General features: G+C 41.2%; 1 protein-coding gene across 1 annotated transcript in view; it reads right to left on the bottom strand.

Annotated features, from left to right (window-relative positions):
* ptprt (protein tyrosine phosphatase receptor type T) overlaps positions 1-27,500 on the bottom strand; it is a 382,622-nt gene that overhangs the window by 233,727 nt on the left and 121,395 nt on the right. The window contains 1 exon segment of the mRNA XM_037782155.1: positions 15,972-16,265. Coding sequence (XP_037638083.1) covers positions 15,972-16,265 — 294 coding nt within the window.

The raw sequence follows: 27,500 nt of genomic DNA, 5'->3' as shown, positions 1-27,500 counted from the left end.
GATGTATGGTGGACTGAGACAGCTAGAAGCTCCACTTGAAAGCCCGTCTGAGGACGACCCAATGACATCAATTCCGATAGTTGTATTATCACTCTTTGACATCCACTACTATTGGTTTTGTGTTATTAGTCCTACTTGTATTAGCTATTACAGCTGCTGGGCTACTATTGTGGTTGCTTCTCTCTCTCTCTCTCTCTCTCTCTCTCTCTCTCTCTCTCTCTCTCTCTCTCTATCTCTCTCTCTCTCTCTCCCCCCAGCCGGTCTCGGCAGATGGCCTCCCACCCTGCGCCCGGTTCTGCTCCAGGTTTCTTCCCACTAATCAGGGAGTTTTTCCTGGCCAGAGCGCGCTTGGTGGATCTTGTTGGGTCTCTAAACTATGGTGTACGGTCATAGACCTGCTCTATATATAAAGCGTCTTGAGATAACTTCTGTTGTGATTTGACGCTATACAAAAATAAATTGAATTGAATTGAATGTAGATGTAGATGTAATTGTAGATATAGATGTAGATGTAGATGTAGATGTAGATATAGATGTAGCTGTAGATGTAGCTGTAGATGTAGATGTAGATATAGATGTAGATGTAGATGTAGCAGTAGATGTAGATATAGATGTTGATGTAGATGTAGATGTAGATGTAGCTGTAGATGAAGCTGTAGATATAGATGTAGATATAGATTTAGATGTAAATATAGATGTAGCTGTAGCTGTAGATGTAGCTGTAGATATAGCCATAGATGTAGATGTAGCTGTAGCTGTAGATGTAAATATAGATGTAGATGTAGATGTAGATGTAGATGTATATATCGATGTAGATGTAGTTGTAGATGTAGATATAGATGAAGATGTAGATGTAGCTGTAGTTGTAGCTGTAGATGTAGATATAGATGTAGCTGTAGATGTAGCTAAAGCTGTATATGTAGATATAGATGAAGCTGTAGATGGAGCTATAGATGTAAATGTAGCAGTAGATGTATATATAGATGGAGCTGTAGATGTAGATGTAGATATAGGTATAGATGTACATGTAGCTGTAGATGTAGATTTAGATGTCGATTTAGCTGTAGATGTATATATACTGTAGATGTAGATGTAAATATAGATGGATATTTAGCTGTAGATGTACCTCTAGATGTAGATATAGATGTAGATATAGATGTAGATGCAAATATAGATGTAGATGTAGATATAGATGTAGACGTAGATGTAGATATAGATGGAGCTGTAGATGGAGCTATAGATGTAGATATAGATGTAGATATAAATATAGATGTAGCTGTAGATATATATGTAGATCTAGATGTAGATATAGATGTAGATGTAGCTGTAGCTGTAGATGTAAATATAGATGTAGATGTAGATGTAGATGTATATATCGATGTAGATGTAGTTGTAGATGTAGATATAGATGAAGATGTAGATGTAGCTGTAGTTGTAGCTGTAGATGTAGATATAGATGTAGCTGTAGATGTAGCTAAAGCTGTATATGTAGATATAGATGAAGCTGTAGATGGAGCTATAGATGTAAATGTAGCAGTAGATGTATATATAGATGGAGCTGTAGATGTAGATGTAGATATAGGTATATAGATGTACATGTAGCTGTAGATGTAGATTTAGATGTCGATTTAGCTGTAGATGTATATATACTGTAGATGTAGATGTAAATATAGATGGATATTTAGCTGTAGATGTACCTCTAGATGTAGATATAGATGTAGATATAGATGTAGATGCAAATATAGATGTAGATGTAGATATAGATGTAGACGTAGATGTAGATATAGATGGAGCTGTAGATGGAGCTATAGATGTAGATATAGATGTAGATGTAGCTGTAGTTGTAAATATAGATGTAGTTGTAGCTGCAGATGTAGATGTAGATATAGATGTAGATGTAGATGTAGATGTAGATTTAGCTGAGAATGTAGCTGTAGATGTAGATACAGGTGTAGATATAGATGTAGATATATATATATATATATGTAGATGTAGATATATATGTAGATGTAGATATATATGTATATATATATATATGTGTAGATGTAGATATATATGTAGATATAGATGTTGCTGTAGATGTAGATATAGATGTAGCTGTAGCTGTAGATGTAGATATAGCTGTAGATGTAGATATAGATGTAGCTGTAGATGTAGCTGTAGATGTAGCAGTACATGTGATATAGATATATGTATAGATGTAGATGCAGGTATAGCTGTAGATGTAGATATAGATGTAGATGTAGATGTAGAGGTAGCTGTCAATGTAGATGTAGATATAGATGTAGATGTAGATGTAGCTGTAGATGTAGATGTAGAAGTATATGTAGATAAAGATGTAGATGTAGCTGTAGATGTAGATATAGATATAGATGTAGATATAGATGTAGATGTAGCTGTAGATGTAGCTGTAAATGTAGATATATATATGTAGATGTAGCTGTAGATGTAGATATAGATATAGATGTATATATAGATGTAGATGTAGTTGTAGATGTAGATGTAGCTGTAGATGTAGATGTAGATGTAGCTGTAGATGCAGATGTAGATGTAGTTGTAGATGTAGCTGTAGTTGTAGATGTAGATTTAGCTGTAGATGTAGATGTAGCTGTAGTTGTAGATGTAGATATAGATGTAGATGTAGCTGTAGATGTAGATGTAGCTGTAGATGTAGATGTAGATATAGATGTAGATGTAGCTGTAGCTGTAGCTGTAGATGTAGATCTAGCTGTAGATGTAAATTTAGAAGTAGCTGTAGATGTAGATGTAGCTGTAGATATAGATGTAGATTTAGCTGTAGATGTAGATGTAGCTGTAGCTGTAGATGTAGATGTAGCTGTAGATGTAGATGTAGCTGTAGATGTAGACGTAGCTGTAGATGTAGATGTAGATATAGATGTAGATGTAGCTGTAGATGTAGATATAGATGTAGATGTAGCTGTAGCTGTAGCTGTAGATGTAGCTGTAGATGTAGATGTAGATGTAGCTGTAGATGTAGATGTAGCTGTAGATGTAGATATAGATATAGATGTAGATGTAGCTGTAGATGTAGATGTAGCTGTAGATGTAGATGTAGATTTAGCTGTAGATGCAGATGTAGATGTAGTTGTAGATGTAGCTGTAGTTGTAGATGTAGATTTAGCTGTAGATGTAGATGTAGCTGTAGATGTAGATATAGATGTAGATGTAGCTGTAGCTGTAGCTATAGATGTAGATCTAGCTGTAGATGTAGATTTAGAAGTAGCTGTAGATGTAGATGTAGCTGTAGATATAGATATAGATTTAGCTGTAGATGTAGATGTAGCTGTAGCTGTAGATGTAGATGTAGCTGTAGATGTAGATGTAGCTGTAGATGTAGATGTAGATGTAGATATACAGTAGCTGTAGATGTAGCTGTAGCTGTAGATGTAGATATAGATATAGATATAGATGTAGTTGTAGATATAGATATAGATATAGATGTAGCTCTAGCTGTAGAGGACAGAGCCATCATCAGTCTGCTGCTGTGCTTTGTTGTATTTTCATGGTGATTAATCAGAAGGAGTGATATCTGGTATTCACAGCCCGTCTCATTGCTCTCATTGATCTGATGTGTGTCTCAATCTCCAGACACACAGATACATATTTCATATTTAGACACACTCACAGTGAGCATGCAGTGAAGAACAAACACACAGAGACGTTCTCAAAGGCTCTGGAGTATAAAGGGTCTGCAGACTCGCCTCTCTTTGAGGTAAACACATCGACCGGCCTCATTATTAATGTTTGATTCACAAGACTTGGGTTTCATACGCCTCCTTAAAATATTGTATTTCCTCTGATGGCCGTGTCTTTTATTTAACAAGGACACAGCTCAGGATCAGATACACACCGCTCTGCTTTAAACCTCCTGGTAAACAGAGCTGCATGTAGGATTCTACATCTACAGACACGTCTTCATCACGCACGTGAGCAGCCACATGTAGCATATACTGTATATATATATACAGTATATATATATATATATACTGTATATATATATACGTGTTAATGTAGCCTGTAGGTCAACAACAAGAACTCACCAGCTGTAAAAACACATAATGAATGACAATATAGTCATACACAGCTGTAATAATATGAAATATATCTTCATGGGAGAAGTTATAAAGAAATACTGTACATTGATAAAAATGTCCTAGCTGCGTACAACTGTAGCCTCTGATAGCGTGTTATAAACCATGTATTACATGTCTGTCTACTGCTTATAAATGATAATAGGGGGACTTAAATCAGCTGTAAATCTATACAATTGATTTTGTGGGATATATATGAATTACAGTTCATTACTTTCTGTAGGTATACAGTAGCGACGAACGATGGATGAGACCATCATGCATCAGAGGAGGGTTAGAAAGAGGATCAACGTCTGGTGCAGGACAGAAGACAGACAGGACTGTAGAGGCCGGTTACCGAGGCGTCCCTGCAGTGTCAGTACGGAGATTTCATACGGATCTGGCCAGTTAAGGAAGAACTACGTACAGGGTCTGAAATTAGCACCCGCCACCCGCCAAATGGGGGTAAATTGTTGGCAGTAGCGGGTGACATCATCAGAACATCCGCCACATTGGCAGGAAGGGAAAACACTAGTGATGGAATAGAGAACCGTAGTTGTCTGATTCTTTGGCATCTCATGTCTCCGTGACTATTGATTCCTCTTATTGATGCTTTCAGACTGTTAAGCTGCACAATGACGCATACGCACGCTGTATCATGTTTCAGTTTGAGAAAGTAAAAACGAGAATAAAAAACGTTCTAAAGTATGGCGCTGCTAAACCTGAGGGGGATGCACCCTATTTTTCCCTGTTAAAGTGACACTGTGAACAACAAACCTGTGTTGTAATCAGCAGGAGGAGAGTTAGTAAGGTAAGCTGTTAGCAGCCGTTAGCAGCACAGTCCTGGCTGGTTAAATACCGAAGCTACTGACGTTAAAGCTGCAGTGCGTAGAAATCTGGAAAACGCAAAATCCTGCATCCCCTCGAGCTGCTCTCTCCTCTCCTCTCTCCGCTCTCCCCTCTCTGTCCGAAGCCCCTCCCCCCACACGAGAACGGGCATATGCACGCGCTTCATACGTGCTCGCTACATCTGAGGAGGCTACCGCAGCGAGCTACACATTACCTTCTAACGACATCAACAGTTACCATGGTAACATCATCTTCTAACGACATCAACAGTTACCATGGCTGAGTCACAGGTGAGAAAAATACTTTGTCACAGACCACATTTAGCTACCACGGACAACTTTGAACATATGACAACAAACAGTATTTATGCTTAGTGTAAAATAACGCTGGAGACCGACGTCAACAAAAGCTAAAGTATTGTAAGACGTTGCTGCATTTGAAGTGTTTCGTTTATAGACCGAATAAAAGCAATTGTTTATTTTCTAGACGAAATGACGAGCTAAACTTTAGAAACAACGTAGCCCAATGTTTTATTCAATCTATATCATAGCTAGCTGGCTAACGTTAGCCAACGGCCAGTTGCTTCTTCAAGTTTCAGTAATGCTATCTTTCTAACTTTAGTGTTTTTTAGTCTGTATAGATAACTTTACACATCTTAAAATAAATAAAACCATGACCATGTTATTCATAATGGAAATAGTAATTTTACATTTGTTACATATCTATTACTAACAGAGCACCGTCGAGTCAGATCCTGACTATGTCCTGGAGCAGTCGGCTACGAATGGACGAGCAAGAGGGAGCGGAAGAGGGCGAGCTAGTGGACGTGGACGTGGCAGAGGGTCTGGCCGGGGGAGAGGACAGAGTCAGCTTGAAGACCCTCTGGCTGAAGATGACTTCAGCAGAGTACAACAACTACAAGCTCGACAGATATCAGATGAACAGGTATCTCAAAATATAACATGTCCATACTTTATGTCCACATTATGATCATTATTGTTTATTCATAAATAAAGTAATACTTTTTCCCTGATCTACTGTCTTTCTAGGCCAGAATTCAGTGTTTGAGCCTGCAGCAGTGTCAGGAGCTTCTGGGGAGATGTCTGTTGAGGGATCCCAGCCTCATATTTGATCTAATGGTCAGCGCTCCTCCACCAGGTCCTCCTGGGGTCAACCTGAGGTGTGTCTGCATGAGGTGCAGGGAAATGCCCACTGACGTGGAAAGGAAGTGCTGTGGCCAGCCACCACAGAACTGCATTTCCCTGCTACCTCATGTGGACCTCTACATCCTCCATGAGGGTGTCCTTCGCCTGGCCAGGAGGATCTGGAACGACATTAGGGCTCAGCAGGACGTACCCAATCCCGGAGAGGACAACAGACAGTTCCGGTATGCTGCTTACCGGTAGTTTGTTGTGTGGCAGTATGGAGCCTTGGGGCGGGGTAACAGAATTGTAATTCCCAGCTGTTGTGTGTGGAGGATTAGGGACAGATATCCTGACCCCCACCACCAATATGTGGGCTTTATCCCACACAGGCTCTGAAACAACCCCCCCCCACCCCTCCTGTGTGATGTGATATTTTTGTAGAGTATTTACATTTTACTTATTGTTATTCTTGCCATTGTTTTTGTAAAAATAAATCCATTGAAGGATGACCACCTGCTTTTTTTGTTCACGACTGCCAGTGTCAATACCATGCAGTAAAGAAATTCAGCTCACTTGGGTAACACTTTTATTACATTCAAAAATATAAATGACAATCCCAAACATTCATAACACACCACAAAAAAAGTTTAAAAAAAGGTAAATTAAAAAATAAGTACACCATCTTTCAGTGGGGCTAGGCCTATAGAACATGTCTGACCCCTGGTCAGTATTTTTGAGTGGTGGCCATAGTAGGGGTGTAGGTGGGATCGACTCAGGTGAGGTGTCGCAGGGGTCACGTCTTCTCCTATGGTCGGCTGCTCACTTAGGTAGTCCTTGGCCCTGCGAATGAACAAAGAATAGCATGTTAGAATTTTGAAATCAGTTGTTTAGTTTTGACTATAACGTCACACATATAGGCCATATATATAGGCTATAATATTTTTTAAAAGGCTGCTGTAATGCATATATAATAACTTATTTAGCATGCAACTCTATGCTGGTCTTTTGTTGGTTGAGAAGTTTCTTACTCTGCCTCTCATGCTATAGTACCATATTATTTCAATGACAATATGTCAATGCGTCTCTTTTTGTGTGTCAATGCGTGATGTCTTTACATTATCATAAATGATACCTTTCATATAACATCTCTGTAGTCGTCAAAAAGCTGCTTGTAATTAACAAAATCTATATGCAACCTTTATCAACTAAAATCAGAATCAGTGTAATGAGAAACTATGTTGTGAAGGCTGCAAGGGTTAGTGTGAAAACATGCAATTTGGGTTTCTGAAGAAGGGATGTTGAATGAGGCCCACTGAAAGAACTTCTATACCTTGTCGTCGACTGACTTGTGTGTGCAGTAGCTCCTCTGTGGTTGGAGGTGGAATACCACATAGCACACCATACTGCCGCGGGTCATCAGGCCTCTGGCGTCTCACACGCGGCATGCCTCTGTCTGCTGTGGTGCGGCTACGGAGGATGGCCCTCTAGAGGTCAGGAATGTAGCCATAGTCCTTGTCGACCTTCATTGTGTACAGGCTCCACTTCCGCGACTTCTTGTTGTACAGCTTCCGGTATCTGACATAATGAAATTAGCATATGACCGAAACAGGAAAAGATGGTTATTGAAAAATGAATTTGTGATAAATTTGCAAAACTGCTGCCTGTGCAAGGGCAACATTCATTATAATTATTCATGTATAAATTTGACCTTATATTATAAAACTAATATACTTCCGTTTTAGTGGGTATACTGTTGTCAATTTTAAGAACTTACTCAATGGAGCCATCAGCTTTTCTCTGCACTGGTCGGTGGACATGATGATTATAATCCAAACCAGCAAGTAGGGTGCGAGCTGAATAGACGGGCGGGGTGAAACTGAATCTCTTGCTGGCATACATCAGTATGTGGTTGTGAAAGGACTCAAGTTCTGCTGTAGACCTAAACAGTAAAAAACAAGTGTTAGATCTTTTATGTTGTCATTAGTCATTAGTTGATACATATAGTCACAATCAGTGGTGGACAGTAAAAAAATAAAAAGGACTTTGATCAAGTCACTGCATGATTTACAATCATCTGTATTTTAGAGATTTTTCAAAAAGGGACCCACTCTCTGCATGATCTTTCCCAAGATTTACTCACTTTTTTCTTCCCTATGTGGGTTTATAGGGAGTAAGCCAGGAGCTTCCTTTGTTTGAGTTAAATACTTGTGAACATAAACATTACATGTAAAACCCATGCCCACATACCTAAATCCCAGGTACTTCACTACTTCACCCAGCCAGCGTGCATTTAGCACTATCTCAATGAGTGCTCTGTGTGCCACAGATCCCTTCTCTATCCATTCCTTGTCCCTGTTGTCCGACAAGGGTCCATGGTGACAGGCGCCAAGAGCCCACTCGTGTTCTCCTGTGACGTGATGGAGTAGGCCAGCCCACATGTCCTAAGAGAACAATAACGCATCAGCAATGATCCGACACATTACGCTGAAATGATGTCTGCAGCTGTGAAATATTTCTGGCTCCACAAGTGTAGCAATATAAATAACAGTTCATATAGTACTTACAAAGAAGTCGTCATAGGTTGCCGACATTTTGGCACAAAACCAAAAGTGGTTGCACACTGGCTCGCCTGACCACAGAATGAAATGCAAAACAATCAAAGAAAATTATTGGTGTAAGCAAGTTTTGTGACGAAGTGACAATGAGTTCAAATGAAATACATTCCATAATATTACCTGGTGGATCTTCTGTCCAAGGTTTTTCGATCCGTGCCACATGTCAAGGGTATGGCGAACTCCCCATGACTTATATATGCCCTTGGCTGTATGAACAGTGAACAAAAGACATTTGTAAGTACAGACATCTACACGACTCCTGCACAAGTCAACACACATATTAAAAATGAATAACAAACTAAAAACCTATATACGTACTAAAGAGTGCAGCTATCTGGCTATGAGCATCAGTACATATTTCGCTCAAATTTCCTATTTACTGACGAAGTGTGTCAAAAGTCCGGATGAAGGCTTCCTTCTCCATGATGACACTGTTCCGCGCCGTTTCACGTTTGTCCACTGTCACCATGGAGATGATGTCTTTAGAGTCATTCTCCATCACACTATATGTGCAGTACTGTGCATAGAATCCAGGGCTGTCCATCCGACCATCTCCTTTTAAAACAAAACATAAATAATAATTTCAGAAATTGGAACACACTTTTTTTATGATTCACTCTAGTGGATATGATACTGACCACTTCCGGTTGTACAACAACCGGTATTTGTCAGTATCATATCCACAAATCTATGTCAAAATAGAACTTACCCAGGGCCACGACACTGGCTTTGGGCTTTAGCTGGGAAATAACTAATCCTCGCTTTTCTTCCCAGAACTGTTTTATGGTGTCCACACAGTAGGTGTCTTGTATTTTGAAAAATGTGGACCTTCCCACCATCCCCATGTTCATAAATTTGAACAGTAATGCCACTTTCGCATAGGATATTGACAGCCAACATGAAGTCCCCTATCAGCATCCCATACTTGAGAGCGGACTGTGAACTTGAACGCCACACAATATGACCAAAGGGAAATGTCTAGAAAAAAAAGAAGAGTGACAGAAAGCAAAATGGGTTTTATTGTGCATATCAAAGCTTAGTGCGGTGCTGCATATATTTTGCACTATACAACACATAATATGGGCAAAAAGTACCACACACTCCAAAGTCATGAAGTACATATATTTTCCAAAAAATGGCTGTTCCTGGCTGGTGTCAGCTCAATGTACAAGATTCTTCACAGCCTTGTCCAATTCCCACCAAGGCAGTTTGTAACAGTTTGTGATGCAGCAATTACGATTTGCTGCTTACATTGTTAAAACATTTTAAAAGACAACATAATATCAATACTGTAAAATAAATACTCACCCACTCAATGATGGCAGCTGTGGCCCTGGATTTGACCGTCACCTGAAAGGGTCCATGGGCCTGGCACGCTGCATTGGTAACAGGGTCCTTCCATCACTGTCGACTTCCCTGGTCTCCTCCTCCTCCTCCAAAGATGAGACAGACTCTGTCTCTTCAGCGTGGCACAAGGTGTCATCTGCCCAGTCAATGCTATAGACAGGATCAAATTATTTAGTAATATTATCTTGCACCAATATACAAAGGGGCACATGCTCAAAATATAAAGAGGAAATTCAAAAACAGATAAACTTATATGGAATTCTGAATGTCGTTGAACTCCTCTACATTGATGTGGTCAGCATTCAAATCAAGTGATGTCATACTAAGCACAATGAAATAATAAGAGAATAAGATCACATTACTGCTCATCACAAACTCTGAGACCAGAATATAACCACCAAGAATGCAGGATATAACTCATATGCTACCATAATTAGTAACCTGTATGAGTAACGCTACTCATACAGGTTATTGTATGAGTAACACTACTGTATGAGTAACGCTACTCATACAGGTTACTGTATGAGTAACGTTACTCATACAGGTTATTGTATGAGTAACACTACTGTATGAGTAACGCTACTCATACAGGTTACTGTATGAGTAACGTTACTGTATGAGTAGCGTTACTGCTACTCATACAGTAACCTGTATGAGTAACGTTACTGTATGAGTAACGTTACTGTATGAGTAGCGTTACTGCTACTCATACAGTAACCTGTATGAGTAACGCTACTCATACAGGTTACTGTATGAGTAACACTACTGTATGAGTAACGTTACTGTATGAGTAACACTACTGTATGAGTAACGTTACTGTATGAGTAACGTTACTGTATGAGTAACGCTACTCATATAGGTTACTGTATCGAGTACTACTGACTGTGATGTGTCGTTATATAGCGACAATTCTATGGGAATTACCGTCCGTTATTTCTCTTAGTAAACTTATGGGTCTATAAAGCCCTTTGAGATGACAGACTGTGATTCAAGGATCTAGCTACAGTAGCTACATAAACATAAACATGGACTTGAATTAGCCGCAGCAAGCCTCGGGCTACGGTTAGCAGAAGGCTAACGTACTTTCAACCTGGCTACTCATCGCCTGCTTTCACGGTAAAGCTACCTACAAACAAATCAGTACAAAACATTTAGATATTACAGGAAAACGAAGTTAGTAGCTTACCTGTCCAGGAGAAGAACTGCAAGCTCGGAGTCCAACGTGAGGCCGATGCTGTCCCGGAGATCTCTCCACGCTGAAACGCTTCGCCGATATTGACACGCGTTTATTCCGCTTATTGTCCGACTCTCTTTTGGACTGTCTTTTTGAAAGTCTGTCTTTCTTTTTTTGGGTTGTTTTGAGGTGTAGGCAGTTGCTGCCAATGCTGGAATAGCAAGCTTTTCAGTAGGTTGTTCCGCCATTGACCGAGTCTTTCACTATCTACAGAGACCAGACGTGAACGCGCATCTCCTTTTTGTGGAACAGCCAATAGGAACGCTCTCTCTGAAATGCCCTGTGATTGGTCAAAGTCTGCCGTCACGGGCAAGATTTTCTAAAGCCTGTAAACAGAGCCATGAGGAGGTGCAGAGGTGTAGTTTTCTCTCAGATCACTTGAATTACAATATGCTGAAAGGTTATTATGGAATTTTTGCCAAATTATGCCAAAATATTGTTGCCTACTGCCACTTTAAGCAGTTTATGAATAAAGTCAGTGAATAATATCAGAAAACATTGAATGGATTTAGAGAGTCCTATCCTCAGGCTGTGCCACTAATGAAGCTGTGGCAGTGATGTGGATGTGCCGTTCCTCTCTCCATTGTTGCTCTGCAGCCGGCTGCCAGCCGCCCGTCGCTCAAAATAGGATTCAGGCCATTTCACCCGTAAGCGGCGCCGCGGCGGCTCTGTGGCGGCGGCTCCGGAGAATCCAGCGCCGGTTTTAGCCGTGTGCCTCCTCTAGCGTGCCACATTTGAGAGGAGTGAATGGAGGAGGCGATCTCCATTCTGCTGGAGGCGCAGCGAGGACACAGCCTTGATAATGATTGATTTCATCATGCAACCCCCCCTCCCCTCCTCCTCTCTACCTCCATCCCTCCATCTTCCCTTGACTCAGTCCTTCTTTACTTTTCAAGGCTCTCCAACAATCCATCAGCTGTTTTCATCTGGCTAATGTCTCTTTGCTGTTCCCTCTCTGTGACCTCCATGCTGTCTCTCTGCTTTCTTCTTCTCCTCCCTCCATCACTGCTGATCGTTCTGTCTCTTCAGTTAGCAACAGAGATTAGCAACACTTCCATCCTCCCTTCTCCTTCTTCAACTATGTGTTTCTTTCTCCTCCTCTGTATTCCCTCTCTTCTGTCCTGTGTTGAAAGTATTACCTTAAACTCCATATTCTCTGAACATAAACGGTGAATATTGGCTCTGATCTTCGTCTCTTTCAACTTTACCATTACCAACAGCATCCTCACTTCCTCTCCTTCCACCTCTCCTCTCCTCCCTGTAAATTCATATTTTTTATGTGAAGGATGATAATGTAAGTGTTGGCTAATATGTTAGCCTATAAAGATGGACTTTTAATTCACCCACTGTCCATAAATCTTCTTTTAGTATCTTTTCTTTGCCTTTTCCTCCTCTGTTCTCTGCAGAAGGCCGATGCTAATGTGACTGTTGGCCAACGTGCAGCGCTCTATAAAGACATACAGTAATTCACTGGAGGCCTATATACTACATCCCATCTCTTATAAAGTAGATCTTTATGTGAAGGATGGTAATGTGAGTGTTGGCTAATGTGTTGCTCCATAAAGATAGATTTTTAATTCAGCTGCTGGGTATATATACTGATCTGATCTGGCTGACACACGGCTCCACCGATCGCCGAGCCAAGCAGTTTCCCCGTAGTTAACGGAGAGAGCACCTCCTCTCTGCTTCAGACTCTACCAACATCAGGTAGGGGGGTGTTCAATAACAGTCCGGAGGTGTTGAACAGTCAATAAGGTGTCACATGTCAGCTACCTGCTGATGAGGTAACTGTAGCCGTTAGTCCATCCTCTCCTCTGAATCCAGCTCTTCACCAGCTACGTCGTCACCGTCTGATAGGAACACTTCCTGCCACAGTGGACGTCAAGTCTTTCTTTTGTCTGACACTCAGAGATGTTATCTACCTTTTTTGAAATCTCGGCGCTAAATGAAGGAATAACATTTTAGATCTGATGTCATTCGATGTTCAATATATTTTACATAAAAACATTATACGGATGGTAAATTACAGTGTTGGAAGTACACCGTAGCTTCTGGGGGGGGGTACTGTACACTAACATAACTGTTACTATAATACTATAGTATACAACAATAGTACAACAACTGAAGCTAACGGTTAATAATAATAATTCCCATATAGTGATGATGTGATGATGATCCACGCTGTTTTATCTGAGTTCATACTTTAAACTACAAAAACAACATGTACTTCTACTACTTCAACATGTACTTCTACTTCTACTACTTCAACATGTACCTCTACTACTTCAACATGTACTTCTACTACTACAACATGTACTTCTACTACTTCAACATGTACTTCTATTTCTACTGCTTCAACATGTACCTCTACTACTTCAACATGTACTTCTACTTCTACTACTTCAACATGTACCTCTACTACTTCAACATGTACTTCTACTACTTCAACATGTACTTCTACTTCTACTACCTCAACATGTACTTCTACTTCTACTACTTCAACATGTACTTCTACTACTTCAACATGTACTTCTACTATTTCAACATGTACTTCTACTTCTACTTCTTCAACATGTACTTCTACTTTTACTATTTCAACATGTACTTCTACTTCTACTACTTCAGCATGTACCTCTACTACTTCAACATGTACTTCTACTTTTACTATTTCAACATGTACTTCTACTTCTACTACTTCAGCATGTACCTCTACTACTTCAACATGTACTTCTACTTTTACTATTTCAACATGTACTTCTACTTCTACTACTTCAGCATGTACCTCTACTACTTCAACATGTACTTCTACTTCTTCAACATTTACTTCTACTACTTCAACATGTACTTCTACTACTACTTCAACATGTACCTCTACTACTTCAACATGTACTTCCAATACTTCAACATGCACCTCTACTACTTCAACATGTACTTCTACTTCTTCAACATTTACTTCTACTACTTCAACATGTACCTCTACTACTTCAACATGTACTTCCAATACTTCAACATGTACCTCTACTACTTCAACATGTACCTCTACTACTTCAACATGTACTTCCAATACTTCAACATGTACCTCTACTACTTCAACATGTACTTCTACTTCTTCAACATTTACTTCTACTACTTCAACATGTACCTCTACTACTTCAACATGTACTTGATAAGGGTCTGAAATTAGCACCCGCCACCTGCCAAATGGGGGTAAATTGTTGGCAGTAGCGGGTGACATCATCAGAACATCCGCCACATTGGCAGGAAGGGAAAACACTAGTCATGGAATAGAGAACCGTAGTTGTCTGATTCTTTGGGATCAAATTTCAAAAAATAAATCACAAATGTTTTGGTGCTCTTGAATGATCAACATTGAGCTTTAGACATTAAAAAAAAGTTGTCAAATTGCAAAAAAAAAAAAAAAGAGAAAAATTAAAGAAAAAAATTGTCATTTAGTAGTTGAATTTGTGTCCGTGTTGGTTTGCTGATTATTTCAGAAAGAATCTTGAAGATCTGAAGAAGCGTCTTTGAGATCCTTAAAAAGCGCTATATAAGTTTAATGATATATTATTACTTCCAATACTTCAACATGTACCTCTACTACTTCAACATGTACTTGTACTTCTTCAACATGTACCTCTACTACTTCAACATGTACCTCTACTACTTCAAAATGTACTTCCAATACTTCAACATGTACTTCCACTACAGTGGTCAAATGGAAGCTTCTGTTCCTCCTCTCCTCCTCCTCCTCCTCCTCCATCCCCCCCACTCCACCTCTCCTCCATCTTATCCTCCTTTCCTCCTCCAACCCCCACACTCCACGTCTCCGGCTCTTTCTTCACATCCCGATTGTCATCATCATCTTTGATTTGTACTCTCGCTCCAACAACAAATCATTTTCTTCTAGCTTCTCCAGACTCAGACCGACTTTAAGCATTTACAACCTGACTTCATTCACCTTTTACTACAGTTTACTACTATTTACTACCATTTACTAACATTTACTACCATTTACTCCAGCACTCTGTCTGAGGAGAGAGTATTCCCTTCATACTGAGCAGAACGCATGAGGACGCAGCATAGCAGAGCATTCTGGACCATTCTGGACCATACTGGACCATAGCAGACAATTCTTGACCATTCTGGACCATTCTGGACCATAGCACACCATTCTGGAACATAAAGGACCATTCTGGACCATAGCACACCATTCTGGACCATTCTGGACCATTCTGGACCATTCTGGACAATAGCAGACCATAAAGGACCATTCTGGACCATAATGGACCATAGCACACCATTCTGGACCATTCTGGACCATTCTGGACAATAGCAGACCATAAAGGACCATTCTGGACCATAATGGACCAATCTGGAACATTAAGGATCATTGTGGACCACTGTGGACCATTCTGGACAATAGCAAACCATAAAGGACCATTCTGGACCATTCTGAACCATAATGGACCAATCTGGACCATTAAGGATCATTGTGGACCATTGTGGACCATTGTGGACCAGAATGAACTATTCTGGACCATTGTGGACCATAAAGGAGCGATTCTCCACAACAGAAGCAGAGAACCAGAACCTACCAGCAGACATCAGCGGTGAGAAGAACAGGAGGAGCTCCAGAAGGAAGATAAAACCAGCAGAATGAGACTGAAAGAATGAAAGAGGCGTCACTCACCTGCACATTTGGTCCTGGTGACGAGCGGTGGCCCCGGCGGTCCCGTTCCTCCCTCCCCGGGTCTGGACAGCAGGACCTTGATCTCGTACTCCACATCTGGGTCCAGATGCCACAGTTTATAGGTGGGGGAGTCCACCACGTGGGTCTCCGCCCAGTTACCCGAAGTGGTTCGGTACTCCACCTCCTTCAGGATGATCGGCCCGTCGCCGATGATGCTGTTGGCGTTGGGTTTGATCCAAAGGTAGGTGGCGCCAACAGCGAGGAGCTCAGGCGGCGCGATGGGGGTGGGTGGAGCTGTGAAATGGGAACAGAGGTGACAGTTCAGTGGCCATTCAGATTTTTCATACATTTATCGAGCAAAATCAGAGAATCTAAAAGTCAATGAAACAGACAGGAGACAAATACATCAGCTTGTGTTGACCCCCACCTGAGCTCATCACTGATTGATTTTCAGCATGTATGTAGTCAGAGATGTCCTGAAGTCAAATATATCAGGATCATTGTCAGGAATTATGTATTACATTTATTATCCATCAAACCAAAAATCAAAGAATAAAGACATTTCCCTCACAGATTAGTGGTATTTTCTTTTTAATTTATAAGGGACATGTAATGTTTTATACTTCTGGTGAATATAATCAATCAATCTTATTTCCATAGATGTACTTTGTATATACAGTTCCCTTTGTTAACACCTTATTTTGAAAAGCGGATGTAGTCCCACGTGTCTACTTCCTCTAACTTCTCCAAGGTGGTCTCTAGCTCTCCCGTCAGCTCCGTTCTCTTTATCCATCCATGGTCAGCTCCATCGGGGCCGTTTGAATGCAGAGAACAGAAATGTCAGTATCTGGGTGCTCTACAGTTGTAGCGTCGGCCCATTTGACCACGGAGACGAGAGCGACGGCCAGCTCCACCGCACGTTACCACCATACGATAACGTTTCCTGTCCGTGACAGAGTTAGCATGCAGCTTTAGCTCTTCTCTGTCTAGCTCTGCTTTTCCTGTCAATGTGTGAAACCCAAAGTGTTTCCATGCTTTACTGGATGTGTAGTGTTTACCACGCTGGATTTAACATGGGAGGGTGCAGGTCGTATCCACGCTGACCCTCCAACGTTTTAGACTTTCTGAGGTGACATCACGTTACTCAGACTACCACAATAAAAGCGGTAACTTCCTCCCTCCTCCACATAGACTCAGGTGAAGCTAAGATTTGATTCTGGTATTAAAACATCTGTTTAGATATTGTACAAAAAAAAGAAATGGCGATACATAGTGATTAGATCTATCTCCCAGCTCTATACTGTATGGATCAATAGCCAGTTTGACTCCAGTCAGAGAGTAGATGTGTACATTGTGTTGTATGTTGTAACCGTTACTGTGGGGTCGAAGCTCATTTACTAGTTACTATGGGATGTAAAGCAGCTGCCACTAAGAGCTCCACTTCACAGAGTGACTTCTCTAATCCATCACACAGCTGACGTGTTGCTGACAGCTACTTCACCACTACACTCTCTCATTATGCCAGTTTTAAATAATGGCCTCTGTCAAGCCTAAAAGCATACATGTTTTATTACTCCCTCCCTGCTGGTTCCCAAAACCAAACTTCAGACAGCAGCTTCTTTTCAATATGACATATCCAACATGTATATGAATAATGACACCTAAAGACACAACGGTAGAGATCCAAGAAGCTCTAAAGTTCATAATGAAACATCAGATGTACTCTTCACAGACACTATATGATGAGGTCATTAATCATTTCTCTAGAGGAACTAACTACTGGAGTGTGTCACACTCTGTGGATGAGAAGGAGAATATATGAAGGTGCTTTACTGAATAGTTAGTTAGTTAAATCAAACATCGTATAAATGTGGATCCACTGGATTTAAGCATCGCTCCTCTCAGTAAAATCAGCCCTGCAGCCACCACGAGGCTCTCTGAACCTCTCTACACATTCTCTCTGCAGCACTGAGAGACACACCTAGTGGTGTTAGTAATGTCCACACTGCACCAGAACCAGCTGATTCTGGTCCTGATTCCTCCTGACGATGGTCAGCAGAGTCCGGATTGTTTGATGGTTCTAAAGAAGATCTTTCCAGATGTTCCTGTGGTGTGAGGTATGTTCAGAGTGTTTTTACATCCTCCGATCAACTCTGAAGTCCATCCTGGACGCACCCACTTCAAACGGTAAATATTAGATGTTGAATATTTACGATCAGATATCCTGTTTATCCTCGGGTTTCAAGGGAAACATGTTTAACATTTGCTCAATAATTTAATTTAAATAATTTGTTCATGATCAATATTTCCGATGGGAATGCTGTCATGGTGGTGCTAAACGTGGTCGAGCTAATGCTAAACGTGTTTGAGCTAATGCTAAACGTGGTTGGGCATGCACCGATTCCATTACGTACCCGCCGCTGCCACCAACGTTTTCACCTCTCTACATAAAGAAGGATAAATGCACAATTACTTTAAACATATGCACACAGCTCTGCAATGTGTGGAAGTTTTTAATATTTCATGTCCTGTCAAATAACTGTTATTACGCTGTATGTTAGAAAGGATAATCTGCCTCTGATCAACTGTCTTGTTGAGATAATATGAAATATTCATATTCATATCACATCCATGGCGTGCATGCAGACGAACGGAAGCACTGGACTCCTCGCTCTCTCACCCAGTAGAGGAGCCGGTCAGCAGAGTTTCAGGCGCCATCAGTCCACTTGAGGAGGGCGACTTCACCCACCGGAGCTTTCCCTGTCATGATATCTATGTGCACGCAGCATCAGCCTCACGTATCCAGCCGGAGAGCAGACAGTCCGCGAGGCAAATTATCACGCCGAGAGTAAAGTAAAAAACAAAACAGATATTCAGCTAACGTTAGTCTAACGTACTTTTAACATGTTTCTCCAGATGTTTTCATGTATGAAAAATGCCCAAATGAACTATTTTACTGCCTTGTATCTTGAGAACTGAATCAGCAGGTCCTGGTGTAGGTGCAGGTTGCACTTTTTATTATTTTCCAATAAAAGCTGTATGTATTTGCCATTAATCGTTGTTTACTTGTTTATATCCATAATTAATTTATCCCTGATTCCCTCACAAGAAAGACTTTGAGGAATCCTGACCTGCTCTGTCCAGTATCACATATTTATTTCACAGTTACACTGATTGAATTTATGGCAAAAAGAAGTGACTGTATCGATTTCAAATCATTGAATCGTATCGTATCGCTCTAGATGAGCCAAATATCGTCCTTGAATCGTATCGGAACCATGGAAATCGTATCGTATTGTTGTAAAAACATATCGTTACACCCCTAATATTATTAATATCAGGGACGATGCATGCGTGATGGAGAGCAGAGCATTCCAACGTGGTGCACAGCATTATGAGAATCAACACCTCCTCTTTCTTACAGTATGGTTTTCAAAACAGGTGTGACTAAAAGAGTCATTTTCAGATTGAAGTCGGGGCTCTCTCAGCATTAATCTTTGATTCTTCTCTCTGTGGCAGGTGCTTTTTCAGCTGACAGCTAAGATGTGGCTAGCTAAGACTAATGGCCCCTCTCCTCAACGCTGTCTGAAAGCAAAGTCCTGCTCTCACTCTGCAACGTCTGTACTTTCCTCAAGGCCCCATTTACAATATGTATGTATGGTGGCTGCGGGAACCGATGAATCAACTGTCAGTCATCCATCTCAGATATATGCAGGTGGGAGTCTGTGTGAGAGCAGCTCACAGTGAGAGACAATCAGCATCTCTATGCATACTGGATGTTCCCCAGTTTAACATTCATGAACCTCTGCTCTGCTTCTGATGAAGTACCAACGCTTTCCTTCAAAAACATCCTCATCATCCTCAAACAGAGAGAACATCTTGACCAACAGAGGCTGAAGTTATGCTGTTTCCTTTCATTGTGTCACGTTTTAGAGATGGTTACATATGGGTCTGAATTAGGGCTGTTAATCCTTTCAATAATGAATTAATAATCATGACTGATCAATGTCCAGGCAAATTAATCACATATTCGTCTGTTCAGAATATACCTTAAATGGAGATTTGTCAAGTATTAAGGCTGTCAAATTTAATTCAATAATGATGTAGCGGCTCAGTTTTAAGCTAGAGTGAAGATACTGGTATCATAGTAAACTATTAGAAACCTGATGAATCCATCAGCACCAACCATGTCGACTAGCTGGTCATGAAGGGGGGTTAAATAACGCTCAACTGTCATGTCCATTTTCAAAGGGGTCCCTTGACCTCTGACCTCCAGATCAGTGAATGTAAATGGGTTCTATGGGTAACCCACGAGTCTCCCCTTTACAGACATGCCCACTTTATGATAATCACATGCAGTTTGGGGCAAGTCATAGTCAATGTCAGCACACTGACACACTGACAGCTGTTGTTGCCTGTTGGGCTGCAGTTTGCCATGTTATGATTGGAGCATATTGTTTTATGCTAAATGCAGTACCTATGAGGGTTCTGGACAATATCTGTCATTGTTTTGTGTTGTTAATTGATTTACAATAATAAATATATACATACATTTGCATAAAGCAGCATATTTTGTCCACTCCCATGTTGATAAGAGTATTAAATACTTGACAAATCTCCCTTTAAGGAACATTTAGAACAGATAAAACGTGATTAATTTGTTATTAATTGTGATTAACCTATTTAAATGAATTGTCAGCCCTAGTCGTAATAAAAGAGCTAGTTTCAGGGTGATTCACTGGAATCTCATCCTGCTGCAACTTCTTCCACTTGTTTAGAAGAAAGGAGGATTTATAAAGACGTAGACAATATGTTCCTCAAAAAGATTCAAGACATCATTTACAAACTGCTCTGGTAGTAATATAAAGTACACATACTGTAGTATGTAGTAAACACACTACAGTAATATAAAGTACACGTACCTGTAGTATGTAGTAAACACACTACAGTAATATAAAGTACACATATTGTAGTATGTAGTAAACACACTACAGTAATATAAAGTACACATACTGTAGTATTGTCGTAACACACTACAGTAATATAAAGTACACATACTGTAGTATGTAGTAAACACACTACAGTAATATAAAGTACACCATACTGTAGTATGTCGTACACACACTACAGTAATATAAAGTACACATACTGTAGTATGTAGTAAACACACTACAGTAATATAAAGTACACATACTGTAGTATGTAGTAAACACACTACAGTAATATAAAGTACACATACTGTAGTATGTCGTACACCATACTACAGTAATATAAAGTACACATACTGTAGTTGTAGTATGTTGTACACATACTACAGTAATATTAAAGTACACATACTGTAGTATGTTGTACACATACAACGTTCCTCTAACAGCGGCCTGTTAACTGAGTTTTACAACAGAGACTGAACTGTTCATTACCATCATTTATATCAACACTTTCTCCTGATGTTACTCTGCAGGAGGAAAGAGAAGATCGTTCAATCACTCCCTCCCTCCGTCTGTTTCCTCCCTTTCCTCCCTCCATCCCTCCGTCCCCCCTCCAGCTCTTTACAGCGGAGAGTTACAGAGGCCACCCAGCGACACACAACCTGGCACCACCATGACATGGATACAGAAACTGTACACAGACTCTGATTGCTTCAACTACAGTTGGCCTCATACAGTGATGCTAATGAAGTGTGTGTGTGGGGGGGGGGGGGGGGAGGAGAGGATGTCTGGGAGGAAGAAGGGAGCAGAGTAAAGTGTGATTTATGTTTGCAGCATCCGTGAGGGTCGCGAGTGTCTGCACAGGTTTATTGCAGACAGAGGAGACGGCAGCGAGCAGAGTTCAAACGATTCAATAACACAAAACTTACAGAGTACAAACAGCTCACAGCAAAGTCACAGGAAATAAACCTGAAACTGAAACACTGGGACAAAACTCACGACTGTGAAACACTACACACAAGGAGTGACGAGGAAGTGACGGTGAAACAGACTAAATCGACCAGGAGAGCAGGATGATGAGACTCAGGTGGAACCAATCAGGGCGGGGCAGACAATCACTAAGGCAGGAAGTAAAACCAGACATGACACACTGTGATTATATTAACATAAATACAGGAAACACTAAACGAACCAAACAAAGAATATAACAGAAAACCCCAAAACCTAGAAATCAAAATCGTCAGGATGACATCAGAGGCCACTAAAAAAGATATAAAAGTCTGATCAAAGTCCAACGGCCTCTGGCAGCCGAGCCAGACTGTGACTGGGACCACGCCGCCAAAATGACATCACCCCATCAGACATGATGGTTCCATGCGGCAGGTTTTGGTCTGTTCGTGCACATCCGATTTGCACATCCATTTTCGAACGACGCAGATGGGCAGAGAAAACGGAGAGCTGTGAGGAGCTTTGAGAATGTCGGGTTGCACGAATAGAAATCCAAACATTTCCTCGTCAGCTGTTGTCAGTACGGACCGTCCTGGAGGACAGTATAGCCCAAGCTTGTGAAGGATGAAAGAAGGATGAATGAGATTGACCAACACGTTGCTGCACTGCTGCTTGAATCTCACAGTTTTTCAACAGCACAGTCGGCAGCGGGCTATATGGACGTTTACAGCGTGGCCATACAGGATGTAGGAGGGACGTCTTTTTGGTTATAGATTTCTCTGATTGGCTGGCAGGTGTCTGTTAGAACTGTGGAATACGGATGTGGAATTAGATTTAATGGTTCTAAACCGGTTCTAATGGTTCTTAACCGGTGCAGCGGGTATGTACCATGCAGGGTACCTTAGTCACAGTCTGTCTGCTCTGCGGGACGCTATCAGCTAACGCTAAAGGATTTACACTCCAATTTAGAGTGTTTTTATGTGTAATCTTTTATTTGAAAAACTAGTTACGCACAGACATCTTGGAGTTTTGGACACCTGTCAAACAGTAACGCAGGTGTCCTTCTGCGAGCTAAAGGGAGGACATAACCCTCCCGTGGAGCAGTAGGGCAGCAGCTCGCTTGATCTTGATTTTCAGTATGAATACAGACCGTGAAAGCGGGACCTCGCTTGTCCTTTGGACTTTTTGGGCTTTTAAGCAGGAGGTGTCAGAGAAGTCACCACAGGGATAACCGGCTTGTGACAGCCAAGTGTCCATAGCAACAAAAAGAAGACGAAAGCCCGGTTCGCCACATACTGTTACTAAAGGGCGCCTCCATGTGTCGGTCTCCAACGCCGAAGGGCGCTGACCAAACGGCGGCATCTGAACGACTTGAACGGGATGATAGAAAGAGAACTAGAGTTAGAGAGACGAGCACAGAGTCAGTAGAGGAGGTTATCAGGTCCTTCAATCTAAATGGTTCTCATTTAATTTCACCGTCTGCTTCTCCACATACACACACACACACACACACACACACACACACACACACACACACTATAAAGAAGAAAAAGAGGGAGAGAGTGAAGATTTAGGAATAATAGTTGTGTTGTTGGTAATATAGTTTTTTATCACCTCTTCTCTGCTGGCAGTTATAAACATGCCTCACACAGTGTGTGTGTGCGTGTGTGGTATGTTGTGAGTGTCTTTTGCAGCGAATCCTAAAGTGCCATCCAATCTCTGGGAGCCCTGCCGTGTTCTCAGAGGGAGACTCATTCATCTGTGTGTGTGTGTGTGTGTGTGTGTGTGTGTGTGCATGTGTGCGTGTGTGGTGTGTGTGTGTGGTGTGATGGAGAGACAGATAGAGGCCTCGGCCACCAGAAGAGGAGAGTGAATGATATCACCAAGGTGGCGGAAAGATGGAAAAATCACAATCTGTTTTCCTCCTGTTCCCTAAAAGTGGAGAGAAAGAGTAATGATGAATAGGATGATACTACTTCCTCTCCTCATTGTGACAGTGGAGAGAAAGGGTAATGACGATTAGGATGATACTACTTCTTCTCCTTAATGTGACAGTGGAGAGATGAGAGTAATGACTCACCATTCGACCACGGAGACGAGAGCGACGGCCGGCTCGACCGCACTTTCTGAGGTTTGTTTTGGATGACGGATACGGAACGGATATGACGTCACGTTACTCAGACTACAACAATAAAAGCTGTAACTTCCTTCTACCTCAACATAGACTCAGATGAAGCTAATATATCGATTCTGGTATTAAAACATCTGTTTTAGAAATCATAAATAAAACATGACGATGCATAGTGATGGATTTGTTTCCCACCCCGACTGGTTATCATCTCATCCACATGGACAGACAGGGAGGCAGCAGGCTGGAGGTCAGCTGTGGCTTCTCTTCTTCACTGGTTTGGTTTCACTTCTTCTCTGGTTTCTACTGGTGGCGTTGCATTACTAACCTCATCATCTTCATCATCTTCATCATCTTATCTTCTCCTCACTGACCTCTCTGTCTGTTCCTGCTCTCACCTCCAGTCCTCCTCCTCCTCTACTCTCCATACCTGCTCATACATTACTTATATTCTCTTCAGAGATTCTCTGTGAAGTGTCCACTGTCTCTAACACACACACACACACACACACACACACACACACGCACTCAGGCTGATGCACATGAAAGAGCAATGGACATGGAATACCAACTACATGACAAACCGGCCAGCACGCACGCGCACGCGCACACACACACACTGGCTGATGTAGGCGGATAAACAAACTTTCAGATCTTTTCACATGAAGTATTGATGGCTCCTGTACAGTAAGAGATGATGTACGGCTCATTGTTGTGAAAAAAACTGACAGGGCGACGCGGCACTCCACACGATTTCACCAAAGAGTTTAGAAGCAAAGAGACAAAACTCTGTTTTGTTGACAGCAGCCGCTGCCGCCATTTTGGACTGAAAATACTTATTATAATTATAATATTTTATCGTTCAACACAGGACATTTATGTAGAATATAACAATAGAGTAGAAACAATGTAGTTCTACTTTTGTATGGCTCTTTGTAGGCGGACGTTTTACTGGCTTCAGCAGTTACAGCAGCTATTTTAAACCACACCACCATCTTTTTACTAAACCTAACTCAGGAGGTTATTTTTGGAAAGACTGGAGCGGAAACACTTGTCACATGTTGATGGGACAGTCGTAGGAAACGTATGAAAAAGGACGCCCAACTTTCGTAAGAAATCATACAAACTGTTGTCTGAGGATACGTTGTTCTATTTTGAAGGAATGTCAGATTAAATGATTTGAGTAGAAGTTGAGTTTTTGTAGGTGGAAATATTTTCTTTGTTTAGTTTTAGTTCTGTTTTCCGGAAAGGATAACACAGTATATAACACAGTATATATTCATTTAAAAATGAGCTTTAAAGAGCTGAAATGCAAGGGAACTAGACCTTCTACTCAGAGTGGGCTGATAGCAGAGACAGGCCTTTATTCAAATCTCCTCCATCATATTTGAGTGAATCCTTCTTGTTTTCTGATGTGTTTCCATTTGACTTTACTCTAAATAATGTAGAGTTTACATCATGCACATCTGTCCTGGCTTGTATTACATGATATTATATATCATTTAGTGTACGTTCAGATAACCAGAGCCTTTCAGAAGGACGGTGGCATCATTTACCTGAATATCAGCCCACAACAGCTCGGTAAAGTTAACGCTTCCACATGTCATTTTAGAATAAAGCTCCTCACTGGGACGTCAAACACACTTTTACAGCAGCTCTTTCTATAAATTGGAGGTGGTGTTGTGTTCACAGCCAGTGGAGTTCCGAGCGTCAGTGGGCCTCCACAGGTCTGACAGACTGGGCTGAGCTGTCCACTCTCCTATTGATTCCCTTATCAGGGAACAGACACATAGAGGATGCTGGGAAACAACACACACAGACACACACACACACACACACACACACACAGTTACACAGTGTGGTGGCACTTGTGGGTCTAATTCTTGGACTGGGATCAGCTTTATGACCACCCAGGGAGACGTAGAGAGATGTAGCATGGCGTCCACGGGGCAGCGGCTGACAGCGGCTCTCCTGGATTCTCTGCTACGCCCCACTGAGTCTTATCTCTGACAGACACAACACAACACACATATGAATGCAGCCTCCATTCATTCTGTGTGAGACGCACACATGTCAGCATGCAGACTTCCTCAGTCTGACACACACTGAGGCCCAGCGGGGGTTCTAGTTCAGACCTTGTAGCCCCGGGGCTTCTACTGCATCTGTTCCACCAGAACCAACAAATGAGAAATGCACAGGAGCACAGAAAACATCTGTCTGTGTGTGTGTCGTTTTCACTGACATGTTCTTCAAGGACATCCTTTACTGTGCAATCAAACAGGACACTGTGTGTGTGTGTGTGTGTGTGTGTGTGTGTGTGTGTGTGTGTGTATGTCTGTGTGTTTATGTTAGAGATAACCGATCCACTTTTTTTTAAGCTCTGATTCCGATTCCTGAATTTAGATATCTGCTGATACCGATATATAATTCCGTTATCAGAGCTCTTTTTGTATAAACTTTGCATTTCATTGGAATTTTGGATTAAATCTAAATGAATAAATATAATTTATTTGGTAACATTTTATAATAACCATCATTCATAAATGGTAAATTGATAGTTAATTAAATTTAGTTGATAGTTTTTTTAACGTTAACAAACAACAAAATGATCATTTCTATGGGTGGGAAACAAAGTTCACCTATGTATCGTGATTTTTTATTTTTACGATTCTGAAATAGATTTTTTTAATGATTTCTAAATAGATGTTTTAATGCCAGTATCAATATATTAGCTTCATCTGAGTCTATGTGGAGGTAGAAGAAAGTTACCGCTTTTATTGTTGTAGTCTGAGTAACGTGACGTCATATCCGTTCCGTATCCGTCAACCAGTACAAACCTCAGAAAGTCTAAACCGTTGGAGGTCAGCGTGGATACGACCTGCACCCTCCCATGTTAAATCCAGCGTGGTAAACACTACACATCCAGTAAAGGATGGAAAACACTTTGGGTTTCTACACATTGACAGGAAAAGCAGAGCTAGACAGAGCAGAGCTAAAGCTGCATGCTAACTCTGTCACGGACAGGAAACATTATGGTATGGACGGTAACGTGGCGGTGGAGCGGCCGTCGCTCTCGTCTATGTGGTCAAATGGGCCGACGCTACAACTGTAGAGCACCCATATACTGACATTTATGTTCTCTGCATTGAAACAGCCCCGATGGAGCTGATCATGGATGGATAAAGAGAACGGAGCTGACGGGAGAGCTAGAGACCACCTTGGAGAAGTTAGAGGAAGTAGACATGTGGGACTACGTCAGCTTTTCAAAATAAGGTGTATATATAACTGTATATACAAGGAGGTGGAGGAGGTCTGTGCTCTCTGAGAGCTCTTCTACTGAAGAATCTAAAAACTACTGTTTTATAAATAATGATCTTTAATCTGCTGTGTATTTGTGTGTTAGAGATTAATTCTAATTATTGCAAGAGTGCTGGCCAGAGGATTAGTTACTTTACAGAGGAAGATTTGGATTTTAATGTGATGTTGAGCAACAACCTGGAACACTGACAATTAAAGGCTGAAAAC

Source organism: Sebastes umbrosus, chromosome 1 (genome assembly GCF_015220745.1).
Source record: "Sebastes umbrosus isolate fSebUmb1 chromosome 1, fSebUmb1.pri, whole genome shotgun sequence".
Lineage (NCBI taxonomy): Eukaryota > Metazoa > Chordata > Actinopteri > Perciformes > Sebastidae > Sebastes > Sebastes umbrosus.
Note: the sequence above shows the minus strand (reverse complement) of the source record. Positions and strands in the feature narration are given on the sequence as shown.